The following is a 17646-nucleotide window of genomic DNA, read 5'->3' as shown; positions in this document are numbered from 1 at the left end:
TTTTTTTTTTAAATTTAGGTTGTTTATTTTTCATTTCAATGAACATCTACAGAGATTTTGGAATTCCATTCATTCATTGTTGCACCCTTCTCCCCGCTTGTCACTTTGGCGACGCAGCTGGGAAAGCTCCACCTTCAGATCGTCCAGCTGTTTTAACAGCTCCTCCTTCTTCTTTCCGCGAAGGTGCCGAGCCTTGATTTTGGCCATGGCTGAGCGACAGAACTTGGATGCCGCCTGATCCAAGCCCAAGAGAAAGACAACTATCATCATTTTCAAAGTTCACTGAGTTTCCAGAAGCATGCTGTTTAGGAAGTGGACGTCACTCCTACTTCCAACAACATACATATATTTACTTATATTTTCTGCCTTTTCCATAAGTGATAAAACTGAGGGTCAAAGATGAGAAGCAACTTCCCTGCCACCAAAGGATATATTTATATTAAGAAATCTAGTTGCAGATATTTTATTATTGCTGTAAAATCTCTGCTCCTTCTGCTTTGTTCTATGTTATGTTTCCTCACCAGGCCACACTCCTGGCTCCCCTTTGGGTGGCTCATAGTCAAGTGTGAAATGAGGAATCAGTTGGTGGCATTCCTGATACAGGGACAGCAGAAAGAATGCACATGAGAGAAAAGTTGAGATCTTGAGTTTGAGATGCCTATGGCTTGTTCAGAGGTAGAGGCCTAGTAGAGCCCACTTAGAAAGGTAGGTATAGTTGGCATGTAGGGCAGGCATGAAATGGCTATCACTGGCAAAAAAATTCTCCAAGATGGCCCACCATGAATGGTCATGAGGAGGCAGAAAGGGAGAGGCCTGGAGTAGCTTGAAGAGAAGCCAGCACCTATGGAACTATTAAAGGAACTTAAACAAGGCAGAAGCAATCTGAGAAGTAGGAAGGGAGATATAGTACTACTGCAAGAATCCCAGGATGGCACTGGTGCTACTAGGGCTGAGCATCCCAGATGTGGAATCCTGTAGCTCCATCAGATGGAGTGAGAGTCAAAGACTATCAGTGCAGGAGTATGTGGCCATGACGATCTTAGTCAGGGCAGGTGGTATGCTGTACAAAGCTCAGAATCCAAACTAGAGGGAAGATGTAGATACAGTGAGGAAGTGGCTCCTTCATGACATTTAGCAGTATCAGGAGGAACTGAGTATTACCCAGAAAAGGGGCAAAAATTAAAACAAACAAATAAAACTAGCTTCCTGCCTAGCCAGAAGCTAGCAGAAAGTTCACTGCTAAATGAAGATCAACTTACTTTCCGGTTGTTGCACTTCAAAACTGTGTAGAATTTATCTTCTGGCACATCCTGATTTGGAAGTGCTATGACAATAGCAGGGACATAGAAGTCAAATCCTTTGGGTATCACAATTTTGGCAAATACATAATCTCCAACCTGTAGATAAGGACATATGTCAAAGCAAGTATTAGCTTAGAGAGGTTACAGACAATTCGTAACAATACTCTAAGATGATGAAGAAGTACTGAGCCTAAAATCCAAATATGAGTGCTGTGGTTTGTTTTTTCAGGGTTTTTTTCTAGTCTATTAAGCATACTTAGTAAAGAGAAACTAGTTTCATTCCTTTCTGGACTCCTTGAGAATTCTGGAGGAAGCTGCTTTTTCAGGAGACCTGACAGAAGTGGCAAAGGATTCAAGGGACAATGAGGAAAATGGTGAGGGTCTAGAAACCACGAAGGAATCTGAAGTGTTTAACATAACAACTAAGGAGGCATCTTCCAGAGACCTGACAGGATGGCTGAGGACCGACCAGACAGGAACAGAGCAGGTTTGTTCAGTGCTGTTCCCAAGTCTTCAGCTACGACTTGTGGGGAAAGTTACCAAGAGACAGCCTCCCACAGTAAAGGGCTCAAGTGGATAATGTTAGCAAATCCTTGTGTTGACAGGTGTGAGGACTCTTCAGGGCCAAGGCAGAAACAGCACCACACAAACATCCTGACTTTCCGCCTGGCTCACACTGTCTGAGAAACAAAGAAAGTGGAGCCCTAGGAGACATTCCCCCACATTGCCTTAGAGGTTGGTTACTCCTCAGCCTTGGTATGGGGAGGAAGATAGCAGGAAGTGGCTTGACAGCCATGCCCAGTTTTTATGGGTTTATAAACAGAGGAGAACATTCCACTCTGGCTCATCTGTGAACTGAAAATTAGGGGCTAACTGTATTACTCTGGCATCAGCTGACGACAACATCAAGACAAGCACTATCTGGTTCTATTGTAGTTAGGGACTTGATTGTGAACCAAAAGAATGGTGAACTCGTCTCATGGTACCACAAGAAAGACATGGTTATTTGCTCACTTTCAACATAAAGACTACAGCCTAGAAAATTGTATAGAACCCTTCTACTCTGTCCCATGGGGTCGCTACGAGTTAAAATGGACTAACTGGCAACACACAACAGCTGTCCTTGCTATTAGGTTAATTTTAATAGAACATTTTGCTATTACAAGCATTAGAATAAAGTTGCACTCATAGCTCACAGCAACTCCCTTCCCCCAGCACCTACAGTTGTCTTGTGAAACACAAGCCAAGTCCACACAACCATGAGCTACATAACAGGAAGTCCGCTGATCTGATTTACAAGCAAAGACAATGCCACACAATGAATGAGTCACAGGATTAGGAAGGAGCCTGGAAATACTGCTCTGGTCCCAACACAGGCTTCCCAGAGAAGCAACTGGGTGCCCAGCAGAGTACATGAAACTGTGGTCTTGCTATCCACTGTTATTCAAAATACTGTGAATGGTAATGAGTGGTCATTGGTACAGGTACCTGGAGCATGGGGCAGGGCATGGCGCCTCCAATAGGTGTGATGAACGAGGTGGGCACGACTTTGGTGTCTCCATACTTGAAGCCCACCAGTGCATGGGTAGGACTCACACACTTCTTCACAACGCCTGGAATGATTAGGAGGGAAAAAAAACGCAAACAAACCTATAAAGGCAAATTTCTACTTTTTCAAGTTTGCTTCATCCTATTTACAGTATGGCCCTAAATGATGACACTTTGACTGTTTAAATAAGTGTTCTCTTTGATTTCTCTTCTGGGTAAAGAGGTCTGATGCACTAGGGCTGAACAGCTCAAAATGGATTAGCACAGTGCTTGGTCAGGAGCACACACAGATGAGGGAAGTTGAGAGCATGTCTGTGGCTTGTTCACCAGCAACCATCTTATTGGGCATCAGTCCTGAAAGGGCAAACCCTCACTCTGGACACCTCCTCTCCTCTTCCACTCATCAGATTTCTTTATTCTATTCCCATTACTTCTGTAGAACATAGGAGAGATGTTAAATTAAAAAAGTAAAATAAAATATAAACTGAAAGGTAAGTAAGTTGGACAGTTCAGCTTCCCTCAAATATGTTGTTTGTTGTTGTATGTGCCTTTGAGTCGCTTGCGTCTCATAGCGACCCTGTGTACAACAGCCCTACACCTTGCTCTATCCCTTGTCAATCTTACTGTCTCTGACACGCCTATCCCCACACCCCAGTGACGAAATCAATCCATTTCACTGAGGGTCTTCCTCTTCTGCACTGTCCCTCCACCCTCCAAAGCATGTCAGACGAAGTTTCAGAATCCCTGCCTCCAAGGAGCAGTCTGGCTTCACCCTCTCCAGGACGAACTTGTTTGTTCTCCTAGCAGTCCATGGTATATTCAATACTCTTCTCCAGCACCACAGCTCACAGGCATCAATTCTCCTTCTATCATCCCTAATCATTTTCCATCTCTCTGAAGCATAGCAAGTGATTGCAAAGGCCATGGCCTGTATCAGGTGCATCTTAGTCTCCAGACTGACATTGTTGCTTCTCAGGTACCTTGGAGAGGTCTCTGACAGCAGACTTTCCCAATGCAATTTTTCTTTTAATTTCCTGGTTGCTGGGGCCAAGCAAACTGAAGCTGTCAACAATCTCAATTTCTTCACCATCTATCATGATGTTTCCAATTGGCCCAGTGGTGAGAATCTTTGTTTTCTTGATGTTAAGCTTCAGTCTATATTGAAGGCTGCAATCCTTAAACTTCTGCTGCAAACCCTCAAATATACAACCAAAAATTTTTAAAAAGCAAGGAGGTGTGTTTTTTTTAATTCCTAAAGCTCAAAAAGATTTCTTTATATACTCAAAGATTTTATTATAATAGTGTTAAAAAAGAAAAGACCTGTGTTGAGATTCATATTTTTTTGTTATTTTTATTAGTTGAAATTCATTTCCCATTAAGACAGGACTCTGAGTATTAAGAGGAAATTTTGACATGGAATTTTCAAATGGAAGTGACAGCTGCATATGGAATGCCACCCAGAGACAAACATGTATATGTTCTCACTTGGCTCCCAAAGGTTCTGTGTCTGCCACTCTCTAACACTTGCCTTGGCAATCCTCCATGTCCTTTCTATGGCAGAGAGACAGCTGTGAATTGTCATCTTGAGTCCATGTTTCTCGTTTTAAGTGGCCAAATTTATGAAATAGCACAGATACACACACACAATGAAAAATAGTTTTTGCCTTTGAGTGGGCTAAAACATTAAATGCGTTTTGCAAAATGTCTTTAAACATTATCCACATGTTTTCCAGCATAAACTGTCTCTGACATTTTAATCAGAAAAAGGAATAATGCTTTTTAGAAATCACTTCTAATATGAAAACAAGTAAGGACGACTACTCCCAGTAGGATGAGGAACCCTGGCGGTTTAGTGGGTTGTGTGCTGGCCTGCTAAGTTGAAGATGACAGCTGGAATCTATCAATACCTCTGTGAAAAACAATCCCCTCCTGTAGAGATTGATAACCTAGACATTTAATGGAGAGTCTCTTAAGTCAAAGTAAAATCCATGGTAGTGGATTTTTCTCCACAAAGAAGGATGGGTAATCTCCTCTCATGTAATTTACAGCCTCCACAAGCCTCCTGTTGGGTCAGTTACGAGTTGGGTCTGATTCAATGGCAATGAATTTAATGTTTTTAGTAGTTGTTGCTGTGTACCATCAAATCAGAACTGATCCATAGCTGACTCTCCAGTGGTTTTCAGGGGTAGTTAATCACGTAGGAGATTGACCATCTTTCTGCCGTGCTGCAGCTGGTGGATCTGAACCACATGCCTTTGGGATTGTAGCACAGCTTCTTAACATTAGGCCACCAGAGTTCCCTTCTTAAGCTGGAATGGGAACAATTTGTTGTTGTTATTAAGTTCCATCGAGTATGACTCATAGTGACCCAATGAACAGATCTGAACCCAGTCCTGTCATTATCTCAAACATGCTTGAGACCATCTGCTGCAGTCATGATATCACTCCATCCCATTAAGGGTCTTCTTCTCTTTCGCTAACCCTCCACCTTTCCAAGCATGATGCTTCCTAGCAAGGAATATGCTCAAAGTATGTGAGGTGAAGCTTCACTATCTTTGACTCTAAGGAGCACCCTGGTTACACTCTCTCTAAGAACTATCTGTTTGTTCTTTTGCCAGTCCAGTTCAGCAGAGAGCTGGAAAGACTATGGCTTGAATCACGGAGCAATTTACAGCCTCAAAAAACCTGCTGTTGGGTAAGCTATGAGTCAGGTTCAACTCTACTGCAATGTGTTTGAGTTTTTTATGAGTAGGAGCCCTGATGGCATAGTACACTATGTACTATGTATTTGCTAACTGTAAGGCTGGCAGTATGAACCCACCAGCTGCTGGCTGAGATAAAGATGTGTTAATCTCCTGCTTTAAAGATGATGTTGGCTTAGTGGATAGAAAGTGATGCTACCAAACCAAAGGTGGGTGATTTTAATCTGTGGTCCTCAGGCCTGGTTTTAATTGTTTTTTGTCAAACACTCTTCTAAGTATAGCACTGGTGTGTCCATTTGCTGTACAGAGGTAACTTGTGGTTGCTGTGATGCTGAACACTGTGACACTGATGTGTCAAATGCAATAATGGCTACCCATACTGGACAGTGTTTGGTGGAGCTCCCCGATTAAAACAAGCTTGGAAGCAGGAGTGGCATTCACTTCCGAAATGGCTTGCCTCCGGAAACTCCACGAACATGGAGAAACAACAAAAGTTGTACAAGTGTTCAGGTCTTTTGTTCATAGGGTTGCTATGAGTAGATACAACTTGACTGCACTTAACAACAACAACAACAGCAAAAGATGTACTGACTCAGAAACTCAATGAAAGGTTTTCCATGATAAAAAAAAGCAACTAAAGAGCAATGGATTATAGGTTTTTACTTTACTTCTAGTAGGAGGAGTTCTGGTAATGCAGTAGTTAAGAATTCATCTACTAGTTTTAAGGTTGGTAGTTTGAATTCACCAGCCACTTTGTGGGGAAAGAGGTGAGGCAATCTGCTTTTATAAAGATTACAGCTAAGGAAACATGGACCAGTTTGACCTGTCCTTTAGAGTTGTTATGGGTGAGAAACAGCCCTATATCAATAGATGAGAGGTTGCTTTTGTGTACTGTTGTCAGAACCCACCCATAACTGACTTTTCAGAGGCAGTAAACCCCATCTTTCTCCCACAGAGTACCTGGTGGATTCAAGATGGGTACCTTTTCATTGGTAGTAAAATACCTCTGGTAGTCTAGTGGTATGAAGTTTCTCTGCAATCCCAAAGGCATGCAGTTTGAATCCACCAGCTGCTCCATGGGTGAGGAATGAGCAGTCTCCACTACAGCACTGTGCTGCAGTGGACAGGAACTGGTTAGTGTCATATCTGGAAGGTAAGAATTCTACCTCTGAACTACCACTAGCCCCTCCCTCCAGAACATGTTTGCAGAATATTTCACTGCAATCGCATAGTTCTTTCAATTATATTGTTGTAAGGTGCTGTTGAGTCAAGTACGATGTATAATGACCCTATATCAAAATATCTGAACCCAGTTCAATCTTGTGCCACCTTCACACTTCCTGACACACAAGAGCCCATTATGGAAGTCACCTTGTCAATCAACCTGGTTGAGGGTCTTCCTCTCCTTTGCTGAGCTTTCACCCTTCCCAGCCTCATGTCTCTCTCCAAGGAATAGCCTCTTCTAGCAAGATACCCAAAGTATGTGAGGTTTTCCCACCTTTGAATTATATGTTCCTTTTTTTTGGTATAATCACTAGAAATGTGAAACTTTTCTATCTCCAGAAATAAGAGCAGTTTTTTACACACTGACTTTAAAACCAGCTTTAATGTGTTCCTTGTTGATGGTGCTGTTTAGGACTAGAGGGCTCAGATTAGGCTTGCCCAGTTATTGCTCAAGACCTGAACATTCTTCTTGCTTCTACTGCTTATGTCTTGATTTTTTATTTTTATTTTTTTCTACGGTGATTTTATTGTAACAGAGAAATCAAGCTGCAGTAAATCTACATGATTAGAGCAGATGGTGGTCATCTTTTCCAGGGGGAAGCCTGAGCCTGACTGGCACACACACTAAGTTCAGCACCCCATGTCTCCTGGTGCTGTGAGCTGCCTGCTTCACCCGGGGTGAGTAACTGTACATCCACTCTCAGCCAAGATAGGACAGGTCTCTATCGGCAGAGGTGGTGTTCTGACAGAGAGAATGAAACAATGATTGGAGAGGAGGTGTAAGTCAAAGCGCACGCCTCTATTATTCTCTACTGGAGGAGATGGCAAGAGCATTAAATGATGTTCTTCATTCTCAAAATCAATCCTGATAGAAGGGGGTCAATAGACTGGAAGAAAATCTAGGCTGGCATAGACAAGTTAAGGTTTTAGGCTAATGATGATGGATCTTTGTGTCAGAGGAAAAGAAAAATGAATGATAAGGATTACGAGGGGAGATTTCAACTGCCTACAGGTGGTAAAAAGGAGAGCCTTCCTTTTTAAATAAGACAAGGAAAAGGTCTATTTTATTATCTTTGACGTACCAACAGAGGACTCAGTGCATTTCATCAAACACGATTTCTGAACGGTGCTATCTTTAGGAAGGGCAAACACAAAGCCAACTAACCAATTGCTAATGTCAACACTAGGTCTTCTCACAAATTCTCTCATATGTGTTATTTCTCATGTTGGTGAACAGAGGAACCCTTAGCATGCAAGGTGCTCAAGTTAAAGCTTCTGAAATATTGCAATGGTGTGAATGACAGATTTTTGGCTCTGACTTTCTTACACATGTAAACTCTTTTGGGAAAGCTGGAGATAAAAGGATTGGGGTGGGTGTGGGGATAAGGGGGAGAAGAGTTTGGTTTTGGAGCCACAAATGTCCAGCCACCAGCCACCGATGCCTCTGCCCTATTTCACTACATGATCTTTTCAGGGAAACACATTCAATGGCTGAATGTTAAGTGTTGTGGTTGAAATAAACAATCTGCTAATCATCACCCACCCTCCCCGGTCTCCCTTGTGCATCTCACAGCAGAGGCTGAAAACGGACAGGCTGTCCCTGTTCCTTCCGATCAGAGAAATTACTTGGTGACCTCGTGAATTGCATGGGCAAGGTAGCCCACATTGCCAGAGGTGACAACTGCCACGAAGATGTGGCCGCCCTTGGTCATGTAGATGGAGAATTCTTTGGTGAGCCGCTCCACCTGCTCGGGCTTGAGCCCCGTGAAACAAAATATGCGGATCTGGTCAGTGATGTGCTGCCAGTTGTGGGAGGAGACCTCCTTCCTGAGGTTGGACACCAGCTGGGTCCGCATGCTAATGATGCGGTGGGCCATGCCTTTCACTTCCTGCGGTCAGAATAGTCGAGTTAATCTGGGCTCCGTTGAGAGGAGGGTTGGAATACATTGGACGGATCAAGATTTTCAACTGTGATTCCACCCTTTTGGCCGTATCAGCATCCGCACACACCATGGTGAAGGCCCCTACATGCTCACCGTATAAGCCCATGTTCTTGGCGTACGACTGGCAGAGACAAACATCGATGCCCTGTTTGATGAAGTGGCGTATGGCCCAGGCATCCTTCCACTGCTCAGGACGAGGGTCCACTCCTGTGGGGTTGTGATCACAGGCGTGCAGAAGAACACTTTGCTCTGGCATTTTCGAAATGTCTTCGATAGCACCTGTTAAGTCAAAGCCACAAGTCTTGGGGTCGTAGTATCGATAACCGCCAGCATCCCTGAAGATGGACGTGTGGTTCCCCCAGGACGGTTTGGGCAGGAAGACATCTCGGCTGAACTTAAAGAATCTTTGCAGAAAACTAGCTCTAATCCTTAATGCCCCGGTTCCAGAAATGGTCTGCACGGTGATATACCTGCCACTTGTCAACACCTCGCTGTTTTCACCCAGGGTCAGTTCTGCAGACGCCTTACAAAAGTCTGCCAGTCCTCCAATGGGGAGGTATTCCCTGTCCAGATTTTTTGCAGTAATCTGAGCTTCTGCCTTCTGGACACTAGGAAGCACGTAAGGCTTTCCGTTATCGTCTCGGTAGGCCCCAAACTCCCAGGTTCATCTTTCTGCTGTTGGTATCTCTCTCAAAAGCTTCTGTGACTCCCAGGATGGGATCTGGGGCCCCATCTCCACGTGGGCCCACCAAGAGCTGGCTCTGGCAGAAGCCTAGGCGGTGAGGCCTGGGTAGAAGGCTGCGGCAGCCCCGGAAAGGACACGACCAGAGTGAATCAGAGCCATGGTCGGGGAGGCAGGAGGGCAGCAGCCAGAGGCAGGAGGGCAGCGGCCAGAGGCAGGATGGAGCTAAGGACAAGTAAGTGCAAACAGCACAGTGCGGGGTCATGTCATGATATTTTAAAAAAAAAATCTTCTAATTTTGGCTCTAAACCCTCTGCTCCCCCCACCAGATGAATAACAGAAAGTCTTTTGCATTTTCCCATCATCTAGGGATGTTGCTGGTTAAAAGACTGAGCTGTTCTGCTTTTCTCTGGAACTATGGCCGATAAACTGATCTGAAGTCCTAACCCAGCAATTTGGAATCCAATATATTTCAGTACTATTATTTGCACGTCAAATTAGTCTCGGATCAGCTTCTAACAACTCAAATTCAGTAAATAAAAAGCTTCTCAAGCAGTATGGTTTGCAACAGTCATGTGTCAGCAAATTCGACTTCAGAGATTTGCCAGCCCTTCCTTGTAAAGAGGGTTCCCCGCCCACCCCAGCATAGGAGCTCATTCCAAATGCTCAGATCAATACTTATTCCCAACCAATTAATTTTAAGGCATAGTCACCAGATTTGAAAGAAAACATTCCAGTTTTCAGTTCTACATACATGTCTGCTGGGAATAAAAAAAAAAAACAAAAACGAACCCACAACAAACCTTGCTGGTGTATTTTTTACATGTCTTCCTTAAAATAAAGATTTAATTAAATGTAATTGAATGTATTCTTATTCATTGTTGTTAGGCACTATTGAATTAGTCTTTAACTGATGGTTAATGGATACCACTTGCTCTATTTCTAAACTAACAGCCTATTTTTTGCCTTATAGATCCCCCCTCAGGTCCTCTTTCCCCCATAGATTTCTTCCTAAAATTCCAATGACCATTTCTGTACTGAAGCTCCACAAAGGTGGAGCTCTCCTCCCCACATTATAAGTATCTAGTTGCCTCTCTTGACATCTTCAGTTGGGTAGCTCTCATATTCCTACAATTTATTATGTCCTTGATAAAGCCTACATTCAACCCTGCCCACAGAACCATCTCTGTGAAGATGACACAACTGTCTACTTTATGGTTTAAGCCTGAGACCCAAGATCTTCCCTGCCCACTCCTCCTCTCTCCCTTCATCACTCCTCCTCAGTCAATCACTTAATCTTATTGAGGCCATATTTACATACATCAGTGTTTTCTCCAGTCTTGGAGAAAACACTGCCATTATTGCTGGTAACAACTACCTCCTAACAAATTTCCTAACCATCAGTCCTGTATCACTACCAAATCCACATCAAATACATATTTAGTCTTTATATACAGCAAGGATATACTGCAAGTATGATTGTATTTTGCCTTGCTTTGAACAATACTTCTCAATGGCCTTAAAGTTCAAACTTAAGATTAATTATAAAACAGTCCTCTATTCCCCTTTGAAAAGCTTTACTGTTTTTACCCTTCAATATGGAGTTCTGGTGGTCTTGTGGCAAAACCCTGTGCTGCAATTCTGAAGGCATGCAGTTCAAGGCCATCAGCTACTCCGCAGGGGAAGGATGGGCAGTCTCCTCCTGTGCAATTAACTGCGTCTGAAAACCCACTGGAGGGTCAGCTACATGGGTCGACTCTATGGTACACAACAACACTATATTCTAGGGACTCTGGTGACTCGTAGTTTGCCTTCAAGCCGGAACCAACTCATAGCTGACTCTCTAGAGGGTTTTGAGAGGCAGTAAATTGCATGGGAGGAGATTGCTCACCCATCTCCTTGTGGAGCTGCCGGTGAATTCAAACTGCATGCCTTTGGGATTGCAGCACAGCTTGTCATAAAGAATCACACTGCTAACACAAAGGTATGAAGTTCAAATCCACCAGCTGCTCCACAGGGGAAAGATGGGGAATCTCTCTTCCTGTGATTTATTGTCTCTAAAAACCTGCTGGAGTGTCAGCTATGGGTTTGGTTCCAACACAAGGGTGCGCAGCAACAACACTGTATTCTAACTCCTGTATAACTCTCTTCTATTTATCCAGATATATTGTTTTTCCTCACCCCAACACATATTCATATACAGTACTGCCACTTTCTCCAAGACTTTTCCCCTCTACCTCTCATTGAACTCCATATGTTTGATTCTTTCAGAAATCAAGTCTTCAGAGCAGTCTTGTGAAAACCACTCAGATCCAGCCACCCGGGCCACTCTGCTAATTCCTCCAGTAAGTCATGTCTAACTTCACTTCAGGCCTCTGTTCCACTCTTTACTATATTCAAACTATCTCCCCTAGATAATCTTACATAGCTTGTTGCTTGTCCTAAAAACTTTCCTCATCTTCACTTTTCCAGGCAGCTCTTCCATGACCAACATATTTAGAACTGTGATCTTCACCCTGACATTCTTGATGCCTTCTTTTCTATCCTGTACTGTCTGACTTACTACACATTCAACTTACTTGACTGCTTATTGATTTCCCTTATCTCACTAGGCTGTAAACGCCATGAAGATCAACATATTGGAGGACATTACATACATGGAACACAGTAGGTATATAGTAAAAACTTGTTTACTAAACAAATGAGAGGTTAAAATTAAGATTTTTCTGAATTTTTGTCACAAATATGAGGAAAAAAACATCATCATCACCAAACAATTTGAGAAGTAGAATACATCAGTTTAACTAATGAAATGTCAGTGTTGTAGGGAAAGTAGAGTTGGATAACTTATGATCTCCAGTACTAGCAAAGGAATATTAAAAAATAAAAGCATATACCTGGAAAATAAAAGCCATTTTCATCACATCTTGCAATAACCTTCTGGCCTTTAAGAGGATCCACTCTTTTAGATTTTATTTTCTTTATTGTACTACTTCCTTGTGATTTCTGTTGCTAAAAAAACACAAAATGGTAAAGATTGATAATAAAATGTCAAGGTAGACAGTGAATGGAACAGACACTGGGTGACTCAGGATTATTTCATGAATTATAATTCAGAACATACATATACTATGAACTCAGTTTGAATTATTCACTGTTAATTAGGGGCCGCTGTCCTGGAGGTTCCTTTGGAGTGGTTCCAATCTAGAAGTTGGGTGTCTTGTGTCTTAATGGAAGTCATGTAAGGAATGTTTTGGTTTGTGTTCTTGGTTTTTTCCCTTCACAAGCTGGTGCCAGCTGGATGGACATTTGCTCGATTTAGCCTACAATGACCCAAGGGTGGGGGTCTACTTGGTTTATCTTATTAATGTTGGGATAAACATTCTTTAAGTGGTACAGCAGTCATTTGTCTATTTGCTGTACTGAAGTAACTTGGAGTTTCTGTGATGGTGAACACTAATACCATAATGGTTACCCATCATGAACAATATTTGGAGAAGCTTCCAGATTGATTCAGATTTGGAAGCAGAAGTGGTATCAACTTCCTAAACCAGATGGCTCTAGAAACTCTATGAACATGAGAAATGATGTTAATTACAGAATGGAGTTACGGTCTTTTGCTGTACTGAGGTAACCTGGGTTTGCTGTGATGCTGAACCTTGTGCCGTTGGAGTGTCAGCTGTCATAATGGTTTCCCAATGTGGACAGAGTTTGGTGGAGCTCCCAGTTGTAAAACAGATTTGGAAGCAGGAGTGGGATCCACTTCCTAAACCACATGCCTATGGCAACTCTATGAACTTGGGGAAATGATGATAGTTATAGAAAGGTCTTTTGTTCATAGTCACGATGAGTCATGCTCAGCTTGACAGCAATTAACAACAACATCATCACGTTAACTAGGTTATATTTATGATAAGAGCAATTTCTGCTCTTGTAATTTTTATAATAAGTCAAAAATAGAAGGAGAATACACTATGCTATGTCTCTAAACGGAGAAAAAAGATGGCTTAATCTTTAGAACTAAGGCTACTTTTGCTGCTTCCCTAGAATTAGAAAACACTGAATGGTTCTTACAACAGAAAAACCAATCTTCAGCAGCTTTCATTGAGGGACTCCATTTTGTAACCAATATGTCATTTTAAAATATATATGTGCCTCTAGAGCAGTAAACTGAAAGCGGTGGGGAAAGGGAGAAAAGAGCCCCCACCCAAACATCAGCCAATCCTGTATCACCCTGTTTTCGCGGGCTTTCCCCTTTAAATAGGCAGGACAGCCCAGAATCGGGGCCACGGCCATCTTCCCTGTTGTATGGGCACGGTTTGGAACGCGGCCCGGATTCGAATCTAAAATAAATTCCCTCTTGCCCTTGCATCGGTGTCGGCTCCTTGGTGACTTGGGGGGAACTGGATTTGGGGCATAACATCAGAAAGCACAATATTTTAATCAGAGTGGGCAACAGGGACACTAAAAAGGAATGAGGTACTCCAATCAAAATTCTGAAACAAAATATTTTTAACCTGAAATTCTAAATCCAAATTGACAGACAAACCACAAATTTAACATTAGGAGAAATAATAAAAACTGTTCCAATCATGCACATAGGTGCAGAATCTTTCTTCTCTCATTTTTTGTATATTAGGAAATTTCATGAAAAAGCACTCTCAAAATGAGAGCACCAAAGAACAAAACTACATAGAATCCAGGAAGCTGCATGTTGTATTCTAAGGGAGCAAGGAAGGAAATTTCAGGACAGAAGCTTTGCAGAGGGCCAAAATATAGGAAGCTCTCCAGAAAAAAAAATAATTAGAAATCATACCCATATACACCTACAACCAGGAGAAGATAAAATAGATGAATGAGACCTGCTAAGAATCAAATCCCTATGCACATCCAAAATCTTCTCCAAGAGGGTAGAAAGGGAAGCCACAGACTGGGAAAAAGTTGTATCAGATAAGGGACTTATCTCCAGAATTTATAAAATACTTGAGCACCACAATAAGATAAAGGTAATACGAACAGACACTTACCAAAGACATTCAGATGGCTAAAAAGCACATGAAGAAATGTTCAAAATCCCTAGCTCTAAGAGAGATGCAAATCAAAACAACTATGAGATATCATCTCTCCCCAGTCAAAATAGCAAAATTTAACAGAACAGCAAACAACAAATACTGGCGAGGTTGTGGAGAAACAGAAACCCTTATTCACTGTTGGTGGAAGTGCAAAATGGTGCAACCACTGTGGAACGCGGTATGGCACTTTCTCAAAAAGTTGCAAATAGAGATACCATTTGACCCAGCAATTACACTACTGGGAATATACCCCAAAGAGACCATTACTGACATCCAAGCAGATATATGCACACCCATGTTTATCACGGCTTTGTTCACAATAGCAAGGAGTTGGAAACAACCTAAGTGCCCATCAACAAACAAATGGATAGAGAAGCTGTGGTATATTCACACAATGGAATTGAAAAACAAGGAACTTATGCAACATTATTCAAAATGAGTGACCCTGGAAGACATTATGCTCAGTGAAGTATCTTAGTCACAAGAGAACAAATACTGCATAGTGCCACTATGTGTTTGCAATGAATAAGTCATTGATTGTGCAAAATTCAATCATCCTCTCTCCAGCTCCATTTCTGTCACCGAGTCCATGTTTTCCAACTACTGAATCTTCTTCTTTGTTCCCGACTTTTGCATTCCAGTCACCCATTATTATCAATGCATCTTGATTGCATGTTTGATCGATCTCCGACTGTAAAAGCTGGTAAAAATCTATTTCCTCTTCCTTGTAAAACTGGACTGACCTCAGGGTTGGGGGGGAGATTGAGAAACATGGGTTCAATAATGTATACTGCATTGAAACAGATGAGGGAGAAAACTGTTTAAAAAGGATATGTGATTAGGTATTTTTATCATAACAGGAGTCCAGAGTGAAGGCTGCCTAGTGGAGTGGACCTTGGGGGAGGGATTATAAAACAATGAAAGAATTTTTCTTTTACTTTTCCAAGAGGGTAGGGTACTAGGGGAGAGGGTTGGAAGGGGAGAAAAGTGCAACAGTGAATGAATGGAAAGCCAAAATCTCTGTAAATTTTCACTGAAAGTAATAATAATTTTTTTTAAAAAATGAAGAAAAAAAAGAAATCATATCCATATACACATACAGAATTTATACGGAAACAATAACTCAAGCATAAAACAAATTAAATTGTGGTACAGTTTTGCTATATAAATCCTGTGGATGAATGTTAAAATTTTAATTGGGCAAGATATCACACTAGACTTTAAAGGAAGACATATACCCTTAAATTATGACTTAGCCTTAAAAATTGCAACCACTTAGAAAGAATTCTTTTAGAAAGAAGTAATTCTTTCAATGACTATAGTCAACCTTTGGAAAGAGCACAATGTTGACAAAGGTTGTGCAGCTCGATGATAGTAGTGGTGAAAAAGGGATAAAAAATGAAATTTCATTAAAGTGAAATATCAAGTTGGGAATAAAAGCATCTGCACATATACTGGAACCAAAGGTGTCTTAAAGAGAAGAATACAATTTGTTATTTGAAAAAGTTTTACTTAGAAATAACATTTTTCCCAAGATTATTTGATATCGGAAATATGAAAGTTAATTTTTGGTTTATTTCTTTAAAAAAAATAGTAAAAGGCCTCCTGAGGGGAAAATAATCTTCTTTTGCATTTATGTTCAAAAGCATTTTAGGTTAAAACCACTATATTTTCTTTTGTTAGAGCCCACAATGGCTACTTACAAATCATCCTGACTTTTAAATTGTCTGCCAGAAATGACTGATAATAAAAAAGTAAGTAAATAATGAGGGGATAAAAAAGATATTGCCATTACTGTAACTCTCTTGTGAATGAGAAACTGAAGATGATTAAACTTAATAACCCCAAAGTAGGAATTTTATTATATTCAATAAAATGTTGTAAGCAATAAAACAAAAATAATAGTGGCAAGGAAAAGTTGTAAGCAGACACTAATGATTGGGACATGAAATGTGAGAACCATTAATGTACGAAAATTAGATACTGTTAAGGAAGAAATGGAATGCATAAATATTGACATACTAGGCATTGGGGATATGAGATGCACTGGCATGGGGCATTTTGAGTCGGATGATCATATAATATATTACTATGGAGATGAAAAGGTGAGGAAAAATGGAGTTGCTTTCATAGTTAAGAAAGTCATTGCTAGATCCATCTGAAGTACAATATTATGAGTGACAGGATAATATCCATATGCATACATGGAAGGCCAATGAATACTACTATCATTCAGATATATGCACCAACAACCAGAGACAAGGAAGAGGAAATAGAAGAGTTTTACCAACTTTTACAGTCGGAGATCGATCAAACATGCAATCAAGATGCATTGATAATAATGGGTGATTAGAATGCAAAAGTTGGGAACAGAGAAGAAGACTCAGTAGTTGGAAAACATGGACTCGGTGACAGAAATGGAGCTAGAGAGAGGATGACTGAATTTTGCACAATCAATGACTTATTCATTGCAAATACATTTATTTGTTAAGAGACATAAAATGCAGGTTATATACATGGATTTCACCTGATGGTATGCATAGGAATGAGATTGATTACATCTGTGGAAAGAACTGCTGGAGAAGCTCAATGTCAGCTGTGAAAACTAGGCCAGGAGCTGATTGTGGAATAGACCATTCATATGCAAGTTCAAGCTGAAGATGAAAAAAATTAAACCAAGTCCACGGGAACCAAAATATGATTTTGTGTCTATCCCACCTGAATTTCAGAACCATCTCAGGAACAGGTTTGAGGCCTTGAACACTAAATGAGCGAAGACCAGATGAATTGTGGGAGGATATTAAGGGTATCATCCAAGAAGAGTGCAAACTTTCATTACAAAGACAGAAGAGGAAGAGAAGACTAAGATGGATGTCAGAAGAGACTCAGAGGAGCGCAGAGAAGCCAAAGCAGGGGAAGAATTCAAGATACTAAAGAGTTGAATAGAAGATTTCAAAAGGCAGCATGGGATGACAAAGTAAAATATTACAGTGAAATGTGTAAGGAGTTGGAGTCAGAAAATCAAAAGGGCTAAACTCACTCAGCATTTCTTAAGCTCAAGGAACTGAAGAACATATTCAAACCTCGAGTTGCTATAATCAAGGATGCTTTAGGCAGAATAGTAAATGAACCAGGAAGTATTAAAAGAAGATGGAAAGAATACACTGAGTCACT

At 41.2% G+C, this 17646-nt stretch overlaps 1 protein-coding gene and 1 pseudogene across 1 annotated transcript in view; both read right to left on the bottom strand.

The window, feature by feature from the left end:
- Positions 1-17646, bottom strand: part of VWA3B (von Willebrand factor A domain containing 3B) — a 493423-nt gene that overhangs the window by 21727 nt on the left and 454050 nt on the right. Inside the window, exons 22-24 of the mRNA XM_006900716.1 lie at positions 12298-12406; positions 2790-2914; positions 1260-1397 (exon numbers count right to left, since the gene is read on the bottom strand). Of these exons, the coding sequence (XP_006900778.1) occupies positions 1260-1397; positions 2790-2914; positions 12298-12406 (372 nt within the window). The remainder of the gene's footprint in view (positions 1-1259; positions 1398-2789; positions 2915-12297; positions 12407-17646) is intronic.
- LOC102852203 lies at positions 8398-9562 on the bottom strand (annotated as a pseudogene).

Source organism: Elephantulus edwardii, unplaced genomic scaffold (assembly GCF_000299155.1).
Source record: "Elephantulus edwardii isolate Elephantulus edwardi_28Jun2011 unplaced genomic scaffold, EleEdw1.0 scaffold00291, whole genome shotgun sequence".
NCBI classification, from domain to species: domain Eukaryota; kingdom Metazoa; phylum Chordata; class Mammalia; order Macroscelidea; family Macroscelididae; genus Elephantulus; species Elephantulus edwardii.
The sequence above is the reverse complement of the archived record's forward strand: the minus strand, read 5'-3'. Positions and strand labels throughout refer to the sequence as shown.